Below are 17,645 nucleotides of genomic sequence, written 5' to 3'. Positions count from 1 at the left end.
TGATGTTTTGATGTTGATCTTCATATCTTTTTCTGTTGACTTCAGAACAAAAAGTGTACCCTTCATTGTGCCACCCAAGTTCCATGGACGAGACTGGGTTGGGTTACAGAATGGAGAACGTATACAGGAAGACAGTGAGCCATACATGGCACCAGATTTTGTCCCCCGATCATCCTTCTGTTCTTTGGGTATGTTTATTTACTTTTGTAAGCATTAAGGTGCCCATAAATGATACATAGGAGAAGGGTGAACTGAGTGAATATACTTTGAATGGATACTTTAGGTAGTCCGTTATCAGTGTCAGACTGGGATGCAGTAAAGCTGAGGAAATGCACTTGCTGGCCAAGCAGCAGTAATCATGTGTTGCTGCTCACAGTGAAGACTTGCTACATGTTTCTATTGGGAGTGATTACACAGGGTTTCTGCTGCTTGGCCAGCAGGTGGATTTCCTCAGCTTTTGCAACTCCCAGTCCGACTCTGTCCGTCATATTATATAAAAGTGGGAAAGTTGTACAATCAAGATTGTGTCATTAGTGGGTACCCTGGAATAGAAAGGGCCCAATTCAGTTCACTTTTCCTCCTTGAAGATTATTTTTCATCTTCTGTTTTAAATAACTTTCTTGCTTGCTTGGGGCTTAAAGCGAAACTGTAAAGTTATTTTAGACACATAGTTTCACTTACCTGGGGCTTCCCTAAGCCCCCAGCAACTGCCCTGTCCCGCGCCGGTCCTGTCCGAGCCGCTGTTCTCCTGCCGCTAGCTCCGTTCCGTAGACTTCTAAGTCGGCGCCAGTGCAGCCCTGTCACGCGTATCTTTTCATCGCATTCCCCTCTGCAATAGCAGGGACGCGATGAAAAGATACGCGTGGCAGAGCTGTGCTGGCATCGACTTAGAAGTCTATGGCACGGAACGGAGCTGGCAGCGGGAGAACGGCGGCTCAGGCAGGACCGGCGCGGGACAGGGCGGCTGCTGGGGGCTTAGGGAAGCCCCAGGTACCGTATATACTCGGATACAAGTCGACCTCGTGTATAAGTCGACCCCAGAATTTGACCCGCTTAAGCTGGTATTTTTCAATGTTTCAAGTATAAGTCGGCCCACGAAAGTTGATAGCTGCAGGTGGGGACTAGGAGGGTTACTGGTTCTACACTTGGGTACCAGAAGTAATGTCTGCACTCGGAAACTAGGAGAGGTTATTAGCTAACTCCCCAGTTGCAGCCAGCACCTGCCCAACATTGAACCCCTGTGCCCTGTATGGCTGCAGCTGTGTCCTCCCTTCTGTGTGCCTTGTGATTCCTTAATTTGCCCACCTATAGACCCCTCTCTCTCTCCCCCACCCCAAGTGCCCTGTATGCAGAGTGCACATTGCAGCACAGCAGGCATACATTCCTAGGGCAGAGTTTCCCCTTAAACCTCCCCTTCCTTCCCAGCCGCTGTGGTGCCTCCCTGTCTCTCTAGCTCTGAGTGCCTGCTGCCCTCTCCCTACGCCCGCCTCTCTCTCCCTGTTACATGAATGCAGTGTAAGCCGGGCTGACATACATTACCTAATCCCCCGCTGCGCGCTGTGTCCTCTGATCTCCTCTTCGCTGATGCTGGTAAGCGTACTATAGCGTCTCTCCCGCTTCCGGTACCATGTGACATCGGGAGTCACATGGTACCGGAAGCGGGAGAGACGCTATAGTACACTTACCGGCATCAGCGAAGTGGAGATCAGAGGACACAGCGCGCAGCGGGGGATTAGGTAATGTATGTCAGCCCGGCTTACACTGCATTCACGTAACAGGGAGAGAGAGGCACACATCCAATCTTGATTGGTCAATTTTATAACTTCAATGTAGTTTGAGGGGCAACAGATTGTGAACTTTGGACAGATTGTGTAGGTAAGTTGTCATACTACATGGAAGTAATAAAATTAGTCACTCAAGATTGGATGTGTATATGTACCTTTACTATCAAGTTAAACCTAATGAACTCAAAAGGAAGTGCAAGAGAATCTTAGTAAAGTAACAGAATAAAAAACTGTCAATTCTAATTAAAAATAAATAAGAACAATATTTTTTATTCATTTCAAATTAAATAAATAATTTTTAATAAGAACTACTGTACATGAAGCATTACTAACAGTGTCCAATAGTCTTATCAGTCTGTGCAATTCATTTTTAAAAGCATGTTTGCTTTACTTCTAATCAGTGGTGTAGCAATAGGGGGTGCAGAGGTAGCCACCGCATCGGGGCCCTTGGGCCAGAGGTGCCCCGAAGGGTCCACCCGACTATCACAGTGTTAGCTCTCTATTGGTCCTATGCTTGTAATAAAAACTTCTAGAGATGCTTTGAATAGTAGTGATCATTAACATACTGTTCCCCATCCCCTTCTTGCAACTCTGACACTGTGATTGTCCTTGGCAGGTTTTGGTGCGCCGTATCAATTGTTATGTATAGAGTGCTTGGGGGGGGGGGGGGAGGGTTAGGGCATGTAAAACTTGCACCGGGGCCCATAGCTCCTTAGTTACGCCAGTGCTTCTAATGTGTAAACATTGTGTTCTTGTTCTGTATTATGTCAGGAGTTTGAATAACAATTTGGAAGTACCATACTACGTCTACTGCCAGTGTCAACAGCAAGAAACATCTCCCAGTCCGCACCTATGCATTATTTTTTCCCTGAAGCTTTCTCAATTGATTCTCTGCCAAGTTCTTAAATACATCTGTCTGATTCCTGGTACAAATGACAGGGAGGTCAATTTGATAATTTTAGTCAGGTCCGATCTGATTACCGATTGTTTTTCTGATTGATTTTGTATTGATTGGAAAATCGATCAGCAAATCGGATCAGACCTGTCGGAAATGATTCATTCAACCATCAATCTGGCAGGAAAGGAAATTGCAGTGCGTTTACCAGGCATAAAGCTTGGTACACGCATCCAACTGTGATTGACCAATGACTGGCAAATTTAACCATGTAGTATGAGGGCCAATAGATTTTGAATACAATGTGCATATAAGCATCAAAATTGGATGTGTGTAGCGGGCTTAAATAATTAGTTGGAGAGATAACTGAATTTGGAATACTAGATTATTTTTAAGTTTAAAGGTTTTTTTTTTAAATTTGAAAAAATAAAAAAATAAAACCCAGAATGTATAAAATAAACATATTAAATGTACTGAGTGCCCAATGCAGTATAACTCCATGTAGTTATTTTTAAGGTAAATGTGTGTGTTCTTAATAAAAAAACAGCATGTCTGGAAGTATGAATGGTCAATAAGATGCAAATTATTCAGAGCTGATGTAGAATTATGCTAACTATTTGTGCAAAGTTAGAATAAAGATGAGGTGGGATTTGATTTGACCATTTTCTAGCTGCATACAACTGCATAAAAATATGAAACATTATGCATTAACTAGTGGTAAGTGTGAGTTTCTACTGTCCTTCCTCTACTGGTGAAAATTGGGATTACAGCAGGGCAATGTGTGCACCTGGTGCTCTGTCTGACTTGATTATGCACTGACAAACATCGTCAAGAGTGTATCAACACAGGCCCAATTTTATATATAAAAAAGTAGACTAGTGAAGAAGAGTCCATTAAGATCACTAAATAGGGGAGTAGGAAGCAGATGGAGGAGATGTTTTCAAAGTGAACCTCTTTTAGTTGAATCATTTTTTCCTTATTATTGGTGTTCGATAATGCAGCTGACACTTGAAAGCTAAATTCATAATAAAAATATAACTTAAAAAAATCTGTTCTTTATTTATAAGGTGGAGCATACGTGTTGGGTTCCATCAACCCAGCTTTATACAAATATCCTGATGACAATGAAGAAACAGACTTTCCAGAAGGAAACATTGGTCGGATCTGGTTTGCTGTGGAATATGAACATGAAAGTGAGAGGCTGGTGGTTTCTCTTATAAAAGTGAGGAACCTCCGCTTTAGCTCAGACTCATGCAATCCATTTGTGAAGATGCATCTTCTGCCTGATGAGAGGCGCTACTTACAATCCAAGACAAAGCGCAAAACCTTGAACCCACAGTTTGATGAGAATTTTGTTTTCCAGGTATGTTTTTACATTATCATGATTAGTTGATAATATTGTGAGAATTGCTAAGTGTTCTAACTTACTAAAGGTTCCTATAAACATTGGGTGGCTGACACCCGATCAAGCCTTTTGGCCAGTTAGGCAGTCATTTGGTATTATGTTATTATATTTGTAACTGATTGGTGACTGTTTTTATGGGAAGTAATGTTCAGACAAGTTTAAAAACTTTGCAAGATTAATTATGTTATATCTTTGGATGTAAAGAATCTATAGTGTTTGCTACCACTCACTCTTTCTAACACTTCCTTGATCCCTGTGCATAAACGTAAATGCTAAGGGCTGGTAAAGATGTGCCCCACATTTAACAATAACAATAATATTTATATAGCGCTTTTCTCCCTGGGGACTCAAAGCGCTGTGACCCTGCATTATGCAGTCTCAAAGGCTAGGGAAAAGAGGTGAGTTTTTAGCCTTTTTTTAAAGCTGTCCAGAGAAGGAGCCTCTCGTACTGATTGTGGAAGTGAGTTCCATAGAGTAGGGGCTGCATAGGAAAAGGCCCGAGCACCAAATGTTAAGTGTATCCTGGGAATAACCAGCTTCATCTTGTTGGCAGAGCGGAGGGTGCGTGGAGGGGCATAAAGTTCCAATAGATCCGCTATGTATTTGGGTCCCATGTGGTGTAGAGCCTTGAATGTCAGCAGGCAGATCTTAAAATTGATTCTCCATTTTACTGGCAACCAGTGAAGAGTTTGCAGTACTGGGGTGATGTGTGAGCTGCGGGGGGCATTGGCTAGGAGTCTGGCTGCAGCATTCTGTACTAGCTGTAAGGGGCGCAGAACCTTATCTGTAGATCCGATTAACAGGGCGTTGCAGTAGTCTAGGCGGGAGGATACAAATGCGTGAACCAGGGCAGGTAGGTCTTCAGCTGGGATAAGGTGTTTGATTTTCGCTATATTTCTTAGATGGAAGAAGGAAGACTTGACGACAGCTGATACCTGCTGTCTGAGTTTTAGATTTCCATCCAGGATCACCCCAAGGTTTCGCACAGAGTCTTTATACTGTACAGTATCTCCCCCAATTGCTAGTTTGAGGTGGTGAGCGTTTTGAACTTTATCCCTCATGTGTGGACCACCTACCACCAACACCTCTGTTTTGTCAGAGTTCAGCCTCAGCCAGCTGGTGTTCATCCAATTTTGTAAATCCACTAGACACGCATTTATGGATGCTGATGGGTCTTGGGTGCCAGGCTTGAAGGACAGATACAGTTGTGTGTCATCTGCATAACAATGGTATCTTAAACCATAGTTCTGGATTATTTTGCCCAGTGGGAGCATGTAGACTGCAAAGAGTAATGGTGATAGTACAGAACCCTGTGGAACTCCATAGGCAAGTGGCACTGGATTAGAGTAGTGTGTGCCCAGACATACTTGCTGTGTCCTGCCAGATAGGAAGGTCTGAAACCAGCTAAGAACAGTACCCCTTAGGCCACAGTAATTCTTCAGTCGCTGGATTAGTATTTCATGATCCACAGTATCAAATGCTGCTGACAAGTCAAGAAGAATCAGAATTGAGCAATCACCCTTGTCCCTTGCAGTAAGTAGATCATTCATTACTCGGACTAATGCTGTTTCAGTGCTGTGCCTTTTCCTGAATCCTGACTGAAAAGTATCAAAGATGTTGTTATCTGTAAGCCTGGCTTCTAGCTGGTTGGCGACTGCTTTCTTGATAACTTTTGATAGGAATGGTAAGTTCGCCACAGGTCTGTAGTTGGTTACAGAATCAGGATCTAGTGATGGTTTCTTCAGGAGGGGTTTTATGATTGCTTTCTTTAGTTCTTCTGGGAAAAGTCCACTTTGCAAGGAGCACTGAGTGATTTTGTGAAGTGCTGGCCTGAACAGCGCTGGGCACTGCATTAAGGATCCAGTTGGGCCAGGATCCAGGTCGCAGGTAGTGGGGCGGAGACTTTGAATGAGAATTCCAAAATCTTCTACACTCAGAGTGTCAAAGACTTGCCATGGTGGTACGGTAGTAGGCATATGCAACGTCCAGTGGTCAATTGATGTTGTTGGTGTAATGCTGGCACGGATGGTAGACACCTTGTTTGTGAAGAAGGCAGAGAATTCTTCACACCTTTCCCTGGAGTATGTGGTTGGGGCTTTTAGGCAGGAAGGATTGCAGAGTGATTCCACTGTGTGGAAGAGTTGAGCAGCTCTGTTGTTGGCTGTAGATATTTTGTGCGAGATAAAGTCTGATTTTTTCTTGGTTATTGCTTGTTGGTATTGTCTGAGGTGTTGAACTAGGCTAGATTTGTGCTCCCCAGTCCCTGATTTACGCCACTGTCTTTCTAGTCTGCGCCCTTTCTTTTTTAGATCCATGATGGTTTTGTCAAACCAATTAGCTTTCTGCTTTTTGGTTGCTGATTTGGTGCGCCATGGGGCAATACTGTCAAGTGTTTCATATATCGTGTTGTTGTACTGGGTTACTAGAGAGTTTGGGTCCATTTGACTGTGGAGCAGATTTGTAAAATCCAGGTTGGCAGTTATCCTCTCCGGTGTTAATTTACTCAGGGGACGGGTTTTGATTGTTTCTTTAGGGAGCTGCTTGATAGGGTGATGTTCAATAGTAAACTGTATTATGTGATGGTCTGACCACACCACTGGGGTTACTGTTATGTTACTAATGTCCATTCCGAGGTGGAACTGTAAGTCTAGCGTATGCCCTCCTCTGTGGGTAGCTGATTTTACAACTTGTGTGAAGCCTAGTCCACCCATGAGATTTATTAGTTCATTTGCATCTTGTGATTGAGTGTTATCAGCCCGGATGTTGAAGTCACCAAGGATGATCCATCTCGGATAAGACAGAGTCAGCATTGCCAGAAGTTCTGGGAATTCCTGTAGGAAAGGGTCAGCATCTCCGGGGGGACGATAAACCACTAAAATTTTGAAGCCTTTACCAGCTGAGATCTGGGCACCTATACATTCAAAGGACTTTGTTGAGCCAACATTCAGGGCCCTGAGCTGCAGAGTTGTTTTGCCACAAATTGCTACACCCCCTCCTCTGCGGTCTCGTCTTCCCTCACTTAGGACTGAGTAATTGTATGGGATGGTTGCTTCCAATGTGGGGCCCGCATTGGCATCAATCCAGGTTTCAGTGATGCATGAAAAATCGCATGTCTGAATAAGGTCCGCAATAATGGCTGTCTTATTGTTTATAGAGCGGGCATTGCAGAGCAATGCAGTGACTGCATGGGGTTTAGCATTGGCGACTGGGTTCACTGCCGGGGTGTTACTGCATCTCTGACTAGGGACATGGTAACTTCTGCTACTTTCAGCCTCTGATTTCCAGTACACATCACTGGAGATCGCTGGAAAGTTCTTTTCTTTGAATGGACCTGGGTCCCTGAAGTTGGACTGAGTCTGAGTGTGGCACTTTTTATGGGCCTGGCCGCCTTTTTTACCTCTGTGCGTTTTATTTAAAATCCCTAGAGATTCCAGCAAATTAGCTTGTTTTTTTCCAATGTGAGATGCAGCTCTCAATGGCCTGAGAGATAGTAAGAAGCTGGCTGTATAGATTAACATTGCTCTTTGGAAAGGAATGGGTTAAGTAAGCTCTTCCTTTGATTGTTGTTGTTTATCAGTGGGGGGTAGACAAAAGCAAATGCTGGCCTTCAGAATCTGCTAGAATAGGTGTGAAAAGTCCATTGATATGCAGAAGCATGGGGCCTACTAAGGTTTACTTAGAAAGGCAATGGAGTCAATATAATTTCAGCCTCTGAATGCATTTAAAGTATTTGTACAGTCTGCAAAAACGGATTGCCGGCTGAAAGATATTACTTCTGTTTGGGGAAGGAGGATGAATTCCCTTACCTTGGGAAGAAGACTTGGGAAGGTAGGAGATCTGCTTGCTGTGTTGCATGGACATGCTTTTTATTGTGTTGGTTTGTTTGAAGCTGTGGACCTCATGAGTATCCAGGTGGAGAAATCCTATTCCATTGTGTGTCCTTGTAGGAGTAGAGAAGGCTTTTGTTTGTTTGTGTGGATTATCAGCTTCCCAATCCCATGCAGGACTCCAAAACCAAGGTCAGCTACACATGACTTTCATGGTGAGTACAATCCAGCTTGTAACTTAGCCATCCATAAACTTCCACGTTTCCCAGAAGGTTCCAGTTTTAGCCAGAGATTTCATGGTGCAGAATCTGTAAGTATTTTTGTTCCTTCTGTGCATATATGTGATTAATGCTTCCCAGAGCCGAGACAAGGTGTGGAGCAGGTAAAAGGAGAGGCTGCCATCTTGAGCGCGCTCAGATAACCTGAATGGCAAGCGTTCATCTCAATGCATTTACCATCAATTGCGCCAACGTTGTGGGCAATCGAAATTCCTAAGATACTGTGTTCTGCGGTTCTGTGTCCCGAGGGGATGCAAAATGTGATGCAATGATTGAATGATGGTAACCAATGTCAAACGCTTTTTCTGATCGGTTGCAAAAAAAGCATTTAGCATTGGTTAAACACGCCGCTTACAGAAGCCTATCTGAATGAGCCATTAGTCAAATTGAGAAATCCAGTTTATGAATTATTTTGCTGTCTCCAAAGTTTGGAATGCTAGAAAGCTAAAGTTAGGTTTAAAATTAAATTGAGGACTGTTGGGATAACAGTTAGAAAGGGGTAGGTTTGGCAAAGGAGATGAGGCTCAGTCTGGTTACAATTAAGCATAGTACAGGGCCTTAAGATGTGTTGGTAGTTAAAGGCTAATATATCGTGGGCACAAAAGAGCAGAATATCATGTTTACCTTAAAGCCAACCCATAGAGGCTTGGGTGACAATAAACTGTTGGTAAGACTGTGTACTATATGAACAGATTATTACCTAGTACAGGTTTTTGGTGCGCTCCACACCTTACATATTTATTTATTTATTGCATTTATAAAGCGCCAACATATTAAGCAGCGCTGGACAATAAATAGGGATACATACGATATTTAGGTGTGACATACAGAAAAATGACAATACCTGAATACAAGAAAGATCAGATCATGCAGCACAGTATGAGTACAAGGTAATGCTTAGTCAGTCACTGGAGAGGAGCATGGAGATTAAGCAAGTTAGGTTCACTCAAGAGGCCTAGCATGGGTTCACAGTAATGGAGGTGCATGATCAGGTTGGACACAAAAGGAGGCGGACCCTGCCCAAAGGCTTACAATCTAAAGGGAGAGGTAGGGACACGAGAGGTAGGAGACCAGAGTTCAGCTGTGGGTTTAGAGCACTTGTGAGGGGAAGTAGGCCAGAGTGAAAAGGTGAGTTTTGAGGGCTTTCTTGAAGATGTTGAAGGAGGGGGCTGCCCTAATGGGTGGAGGTAGTGAGTTCCATAGTGTTGGAGCAGCTCTTGAGAAGTCCTGGAGGCGTGCATGGGACTGGGTGATGCGGGGGGGCGGTTAGGCAAAGTTCATTGGAAGAGCGGAGTGAGCGGCTAGGTGTGTACCTCTGAGTAAGATCGGAAATGTAGGTTGGACAGGTTTTGTGGACAGATTTGTAGGTCAGACACAGTATCTTGAATCTGATTCTGGACTGGATAGGAAGCCAGTGGAGGGATTCAAGGAGGGGATCCGCCATGGTGGAGCGATGGGATCAGTGGATAATTCTGGCTGCTGCATTCATGATGGACTGCAGTGGGGCTGTTCGGGTCATAGGGAGACCAGAAAGCAGGGCATTGCAGTAGTCAAGGCGGGAAATTGTGAGGGCATGGATGAGGAGTTTGGTGGTGGCAGAGGTCAGGAAAGGGCGAATCTTACAGATGTTACGAAGGTGGAAGTTGCAGGACTTTGTGAGGTTTTGGATGTGGGGAGTGAAGGAGAGTGCGGAGTCCAGGGTGACACCCAGACAGCGGGCTTGAGAGGTAGGGTGAATGGTAGTGTGGTTAACAGTGACATGCACATCTGGGAGGTTTATGGATGTCCGGGGTGGGAAGATCATAAATTCCGTTTTGTCTAGGTTTAGTTTCAGGAACCTAGCGGACATCCAGGAGGAGATGGCTGATAGACAGGAGAAGACCTTGTCCATGGTAGTGGTGGATATGTCAGGGGTGTGGAGGTAGATCTGGGTGTCATCTGCATACAGATGATAGTTAAAACCCATGGAGGAGATAACCTTGCCAATGGAGGATGTGTATAGGGTAAACAGTAGGGGGCCAAGGACTGAACCTTGGGGGACTCCCACCGAGAGGTGGTTGGGGGTGGACGAGGACTCTCTGAAGGCGGTCGTGAAGGAGCGGTTGGAGAGGTAGGATGAAAGCCAGGACAGGGCAAGATCGTGAATGCCCATGGACTGGAGGGACTGGAGGAGTAGGGGATGATCTACTGTGTCAAAAGCTGCTGAAAGGTGGAGTATTTACCTTCAGCTTTAGCTAAGGCAAGGTCATTGACCACTTTGGTGAGAGCAGTTTCGGTTGAGTGGGCAGACCGAAATCCAGATTGCAGTGGGTCTAGCAGTGAGTTGGCATTGAGGAACTGGGTCAGGCGTTTGTGAACCAGACGCTCAAGGAGTTTTGAGGCAAAGGGGAGGAGGGAGATAGGACGGTAGTTGAAGGGTAGCGAGGGGTCGAGGGAGGGTTTCTTGAGCAGGGGTAGTACAGTGGCCTGCTTGAAGTCTGAGGGGAAGGTGCCTGTGGATAGGGAGAGGTTGAACAGGGTAGTGAGGACTGGGGCCAATTCCGTGAAGTGAGGCTGGAGTAAATCAGAAGGGATGGGGTCAAGGGGGGAAGTAGTGGTATGGGAAGTCTGCAGTAGGTGGATGAAGGATGTGAGGGGAGGATAGGGTGGAGGAGGAGCTGGTTGGGAGGGGGTGGGAGGTGAAGATTTGAGATATGAGATTACATTCATCTATTATCCCCAACTGCAGGTCTGCCGCACAGGTATGAGTATCACATCCACATTCATATAAGTTAAACAATCAGGGGCGTAGCAATAGGGGGTGCAGAGGTTGCAACCGCATCGGGGCCCTTGGGCCAGAGGGGCCCCAAGGGGGACCTTCCTCAACTACAGTATTACCTTTCTATTGGTCCTGTGCCCATAATAATCACTTCTATAGATACTATGAATATTGGTAATCATTAACAAACTGTTCCCCACCCCTTCTTGTACCTCTGACACTGTAGTTGCTATTGGCAGGTTTTGGTGCACCGTATCGGTAGCGGTCCCCGCCGAAGGTGTTCCAAGCAGTCTACGCTATGATCAAATTTTAATCTTTATTATATATGCCTGAGGATCATCGCAAGAGCTGAGGAATCGGAGAGCCTGCGAATTTGGAGTGTTTATGCTGGTTAAGCTGTATGTGGGCCAGGGCAGCAATAACAGAAGGTGAGAGTGGGCCCTAGTGGTGGTGGAGCACGAGAAGGCAGTGAATTGTAACACATCACACGGGGACATAGAAGGTGGCAGATTCGCTCAGCATTACAATCTATGCGATGAACTCTGTTTTTTTCTGTTTTTATGAGGCACATTGGAGGTGAAGATTTCAAGAACAAAGCTTGAACCAAGGTTTTTTCTGTGGACATTGACTAGTGGGCTGTAAGGCAGCGCAAGGTTTCCTGTATTGTTTAAGACTGTGAACTGCCTACTCAGCAGTGTAGACTGTTACCCCAAACAAGACTCTTCTAAGTGTTCATGAGTTCCAGTGTTTACTGTAGCTGAAAGTGCTGGATCAGAAACCTGAACACACTCCCCTTCTTTTATTTACTGTACCTTTTCCCACCCTATGCCCTGCCTCTGCCCACCCGTTGCATGATTTTCCTGTGTGGGAAATCAGTAGTTGAGACAGCATCCAGACTTGCTGAGGTAGAAGTGCAGCCCTACTATCAGATACATATACTGTGATCCACTACAGGGCCTCCTCCTCATTCCTTTAGTTGACTCTGACACTTTATGACAAAATGTACTTTTGCACGTCAAATTTGTCTGTCACTCACTGCTTCTTTCAGCTGTTACATAGACATGTTCATAGCTTTACAGATACTGTCTATCCTTCTAAGCCTCTGCCGTCCTCTTCTTCTTTGGCCCTCGATTTTTCCAAGCCTCAAGGATTTCTCCAAAGAATCCAGTCTTCTCATTATGTGACTAAAGTAATTGAGTATTAATAGTAGTATCAACCCTTCTAGTGAACACCCTGGCCTTATTTATTTGAAGAGACTCTGTAACAAAAATGTCATACTGTTTTCTACCATCCCACAAGTTCCTAAACCTATTCTAATGTGCTCTGACTTACTGCAGCACTTTCTACTATCACCGTATCTTTCCCCTGTCGGACTTGTCGCCCTGTGTCTGGAAGGCTGCCAACTCTTCAGTGTTGATCTGCTATGCACACCCCCTCCAGGCCCCTCTATACACACTCCCCTGTGTGTGTGTGTGTGTGTGTGTGTGTGTGTGTGTTTTACATTAGCCAGCTTTTCCCTGCTCTCTTATCTTTTACAAGCTGGATAAATCCTCTGTTGTGAAAGCAGTCACATGCTGAGGAATTACAGACACGGCAGAGCTGTCTGCAGGAAGAAACAATCAGCCTGTAACTCTTCAGTGAGTGAGAGCTGCAGGGGGAAAGAAACACACAAATGATCTCTTGAGATTCAAAAGGAAAGTTGTATACAGCCTGCTTGAGTATGGATGTATTTTCTATGTGTGGACATACTGTACATCAACCTACTTCCTGTTTTGGTGGCCATTTTGTTTGTTTATAAACAAACTTTTAAAAACAGTTTTTGACTACTGCGGCGAAATTGTGACAGAGGGGAATAGGAGATGTCCCCTAACGCTCTGGTATGTTTACTTTTGTGCGATTTTAACAATACAGATTCTCTTTAAGTACTGACTGTAAGATCTTCAGGCAGGGAACACACTTGACTGTTTTCATGCACATTTTCTACACAGAAAAACTGAGAACTCATGTTAATCAATGGGCTAGTTCACACTTAATATGTTGTTCGCACACATAAAAAAAATGACATTCTGCATGATGATTCTGCACGTTTTCTCTATCAATTACAGCTGCTGTGAAAAAACATGCGCGTTTTCCTGAATAGAAACACACTTGGTGTGCAGAAAAAGTATGCAGAAAAACGCGTGCAGAAAACTGAAAGACAAGTGTGTTCCCTGCTTCAGCAGTCCAGGGAACTCTCAGTAGCTTTCTCCACACCCACAATTCAAAAGCACCAATTTTTCTCTGCATGATCTTATTTCCAATTCAACTTTCACACCCATATGTTACTACTGGCAAGACCACAGTGTCACTTTAGCCCAATATGCTGCTTTCCATTAAACAGCCACAATGGCCCTTATTCAATTCATGTTTTCTCTTCTAGGAAATATTTTTTCATCTCCTCTTTAAACTAACTTTTCAGCACCTTGCAAATGAAAAAGTACAAAAAAGTAAGTGTAAAGTACTGTCAAAATTATTTGGAGTATGTCCTTGCTTGCTGATGGCTTAAAGGGCATTTTATTGAATGATAAAGTGTGAAAATATCACCCAGGACAAAACTTAAGATAAAAAGTGAATTGAATAAGGGCCTATATCTGTACTGAAAACAACTACTGTTGATAGAGGTGCTCACTTATGCATTTAGACCCATTGAGTTATACTCCTGTTTACCTGATGAAGCGGAACCACACTTGCGAAATGCGTTAGTGGAATTAAATAAAATATTTGTATTGATATATTGTGACTCAATTGAGTTTTATATTTTCGAGGGGGGTAAGTCCACCTGAACATCCCCCTCTTTTAGACGGTTTTTAAACGTTTTTATTCTACTCTGGCGCCTCTGTACACCAAGCCTTGCTGAGAACAACTACTGTTTAATTTGTGTTATGCTGCACTACCAGGCAGGGTCTAGCACAGGCATGGGCAAACTCGGACCTCCAGCTGTTACGAAACTACAAGTCCCACAATGCATTTGCCTTTATGAGTCATGACTGTGGCTGTCAGACTCCTGAAATGCATTGTGGGACTTGTAGTTCCTTAACAGCTGGAGGGCCAAGTTTGCCCATGCCTGGTCTAGCAGCTAGCTGATTGAAAATATGAAGTTTTTATTATGATGATAATTCGTATCATTAACTTTTATTTATAAAAGGGCCAACCTATGATGAATTGCAATACAATACAGTAAATAGGTGCAGATGACTAGCACACCTGACAAGCACAAACTAAGACATAAGAGAAGAGCACTCTGCCTCATTAAACTTACAGTTAATTGGGTTACCCATGTCTGTATTGTGCATTAAGTTTCTAATGATGTAAAACACCCACAGCATGCAGTCCCTAGAAATTGAATTATGAATTCTTGCCAGGCTGTAGATGACACAAAGGGAACATGGGTGATGCATTTCTTAGTAATAACAAGAAACAGATATTTTTCATTTACTCCTCCATAGCCATTAATATGCGTGCCCACAGCTCAGCCGACCCAGCATGTATGTTCATGGAATGATTTGGCAGTCAGATTATAATTGTCTTTTAGTTAAAATACACCAACGTACTACAACATCACCAATATAGATAATGCTCACATTTGATGATTATGAAAGACTTTCTGATTACAGCGGGAATAAAGACATGTATCTTGCTAGAGATAAAGCATGTATAAATTCAAAATAAACTGATGAGATAAACAATAGTACCTATAGTCCTAATCCTGGATAGGGACGGTCAATCAGATGCAAATAACTGCATTATTATAGATGATGCAGGATTATGCAATTCTTGAACTATTGACCTTTTTATCTGTTCTCTGGACTTATAAGGGTTTCTGTGCCATGCAAGAGATTTATGGGATGTAATTATTTATTATTGAAAGTTACACTACAGTCTGACTCAAGTCCTACCGCAGAGAAAGTATCATTTACATAACAAAATTCTTAACACTTACAGTGGAAATAAAGGAAAACTGGCTACAGCCTAGTTCTATGTAGGTATGATTGGGATTGTAAATACACATGTTTGTCTCATCATTAAGGTGAGTCACAAAACTCTGTTAAAATTGGTGTGTGCACACTGCGCACAGCAGTTCTACTGGTGTTTACAACAGAAATGTAGAGTGCTTTGTGCGCATAGCACAATTTAAGCCATGTACACAATACACGTATTGCCAGTATAACGTGAGCAACAATACTTACATAACATGCGCTGTACTAGCAACACCCGTGATGTGTACATAATGCGAGTTGCACTTATGCGCAAATTACATTACTGGTGTAAGCATTGGTGAAATTGCTGTGTGCGCATCACAGTTTTACTGGGGTCTTGTGAATCAACCCCAATGTCACTTTTCACTTTAGATACCCTTTAATGATACATTTTTCGAATAAACACTCCAAATAGCAAAGTACATAGCAATTTTAAAACTCTAAAAAAGTAAAAAACAAAAACAAAACTGGCTATTACTGCTTAGTTTTACATTTAGTTTAGCTGTTTTGATTTCTTTAATCATGTATATCTCTAGTGGAGATCAGGTAGAGATGATGTATGTGTAAAATGCAATGTTGATTGGCTGTCACTGCTGCCATTTGTCATAAAGCTAAGCATTGTGATGAGAAGTGGGCAGGGGAGTGTCATGCTGGTGGAGTTCTGTTCAGAGAATAGTAAAACCAGGGTTTAACCCTTAGCAGAAGATTAAACAGAACAATGCTGCACAGTTTTAATCAATCAGTCGAGTGGATGAAAGTTATGTTATGACTTTCGCTTTCCAGAAGGCATAACTACCAAAATACATGCTTAAGGGTAAAAATCTTAAAAATGAGGAAACCTGTGTATGTTTAACAGGTTTATCGAGATATTTGTTTCCACTGCCAGACATCCAGATAATATCTTTACTCCTTTGAGGCAATGTGCCAACTTGTTCATATGTATGTATTTGATTCCATTCCTGATGTTTCCATTTGTTCTGGTTTTAATAATTTGCATATACTTTACAAGGTACAGAGACTTCTTTATGTAATATGCCATACAATGCTGCCAAGACTGCAGTATTTCAAGTTTTTAGCAGTGCAGGTTCAATGCTTATAAGTTGTAGTAGTGTCACTCGTCACTTTTTATATACCTGTATTGTTCAAAAGTATAACGTATTGCTTTGGGAACATTAAGCGAAAGTATTGAAATGACAATAGTGAAAACTGATTATTGTACATTGATGAGCCTTAAAAATTCACAAACATAGACCTTGCTTAATTTCCAATAATTGAAGGATGCTTGAACTAAGAAGGATATGGAGGCTGCCTGCCATATTTATTTCCCTTTTAAAAATGCAAATTGTCTGGCTGTCATTCCTAAACATCCAACTATGCATGCCAATAGCTAGTTTGTGGGCTAACAGGCATAAACAGAGCAATTATATTGCCAAATATAGTTCCCCAGGAAATGGTAGTAAAAAATATGCACTGTCTATGCCAACTTTTCACTGTTCTTGTAGTTGGTTGTAAGTTACATATTCTCTTTCAATAATAATCCCTAGAACAACAGGTGTATCTATCAGTACATACAAACACATCCTTCAGCAACAACCGAGTGAAGTGTTTAATTGCTATTGAGTGAGGAGCAGGGACAACAGCATAGTGCACAAAGAAGTGGCTTCTGTCACATGGGGTAAGGAAGGAAACAATGAGGTCGACCATTGCTATTGCTTTAGGGCTTCGTATGCCAGAGGTTTAAGTGGCCCCCGAGGACACTAGTACACTTTTTAGATTCTCATATGATATAGCCCTGACCAAGATCACTCTTGCATGTAGCTTTGATGTTTTGAGCTGTGATTCCCATTTGCTATGGAATGTTGCCTTCTGGGATTTTGTGCGGCCAATGTGTGCCCATGCCCAATTGGCCAATGTAAAAACCTTGACAGGATCTGAGACATTTTGCATATTTATTACTGTAGATAGTAGAACGATAAAGCACATAAACTCAATGGGAGAATGCGGGTATGAAAATACAAAACACTGGGCTTTAAAAACCAGTTCTCCATAAAGCCCTTCTCTAAATGTGGGAGCTGTGGTAGACAAGAAGAAAAAAACCACAGAGACACCGGGAGCCCCTATAGTGTATTATCTTTGTAAGCTGGTCTAGATATAAGAGAAATACTACTCACAAGTGTAGGTTGCTGAAGGCAACTACTCAAATAGTCATATGGGGAAATCCCGTCCCCACTCGGTCTTTTCGATGGAAGGTCGCTGCTCCTTTACAAAAAAACTTTCTTACCACAAAATTGTGGCAAGAATAACACTCCCACTGTGTGGGATGCTATACATTAAATGTGAAAACAGTAGGAGGCGCCCTTGTTGTTGGTTCTGTGATGTTACACAAATTGAAGTATATGGTAGATAATATAGCTTGCCTACCTTATGAAAAGATACTTCACTCAGTAGGAAAGATGAAAACATTTATTGGTAGACCACTCAATCTAGCTATACAGCACGATATTTTGACTTGATGAAGCGGTTTGTGCCGCGAAACGCGTTGTCCTGAAGTGCTTCCTACCAATAAATGTTTTCATCTTTCCTACTGAGTGAAGTATCTTTTCATAAGGTAGGCAAGCTATATTATCTACCATATACTTCAATTTGTGTAACATCACAGAACCAACAACAAGGGCGCCTCCT

The 17,645-nt window shown here is 42.9% G+C and overlaps 2 protein-coding genes across 5 annotated transcripts in view; one reads left to right on the top strand and one right to left on the bottom strand.

The window, feature by feature from the left end:
- The window catches only part of LOC137536528 (synaptotagmin-15-like), a 373,040-nt gene that overhangs the window by 264,322 nt on the left and 91,073 nt on the right, over nucleotides 1-17,645 (top strand). The window contains exons 4-5 of the mRNA XM_068258745.1: nucleotides 46-188; nucleotides 3,747-4,042. Of these exons, the coding sequence (XP_068114846.1) occupies nucleotides 46-188; nucleotides 3,747-4,042 (439 nt within the window). The remainder of the gene's footprint in view (nucleotides 1-45; nucleotides 189-3,746; nucleotides 4,043-17,645) is intronic.
- Nucleotides 1-17,645, bottom strand: part of LOC137536527 (GRIN2-like protein) — a 310,455-nt gene that overhangs the window by 279,339 nt on the left and 13,471 nt on the right. Inside the window, exon 4 of one of the 4 annotated variants that reach the window (XR_011024575.1) lies at nucleotides 14,246-14,349. The exons of the other annotated variants lie outside the window; for them this stretch is intronic. The gene's annotated coding sequence lies outside the window, so the exon portion shown is untranslated. The remainder of the gene's footprint in view (nucleotides 1-14,245; nucleotides 14,350-17,645) is intronic. 4 annotated transcript variants of the gene reach the window in all.

The sequence above is a fragment of the Hyperolius riggenbachi genome, chromosome 10, assembly GCF_040937935.1.
Source record: "Hyperolius riggenbachi isolate aHypRig1 chromosome 10, aHypRig1.pri, whole genome shotgun sequence".
In the NCBI taxonomy this organism is placed as follows: Eukaryota; Metazoa; Chordata; class Amphibia; order Anura; family Hyperoliidae; genus Hyperolius; species Hyperolius riggenbachi.
Note: the sequence above shows the minus strand (reverse complement) of the source record. Positions and strands in the feature narration are given on the sequence as shown.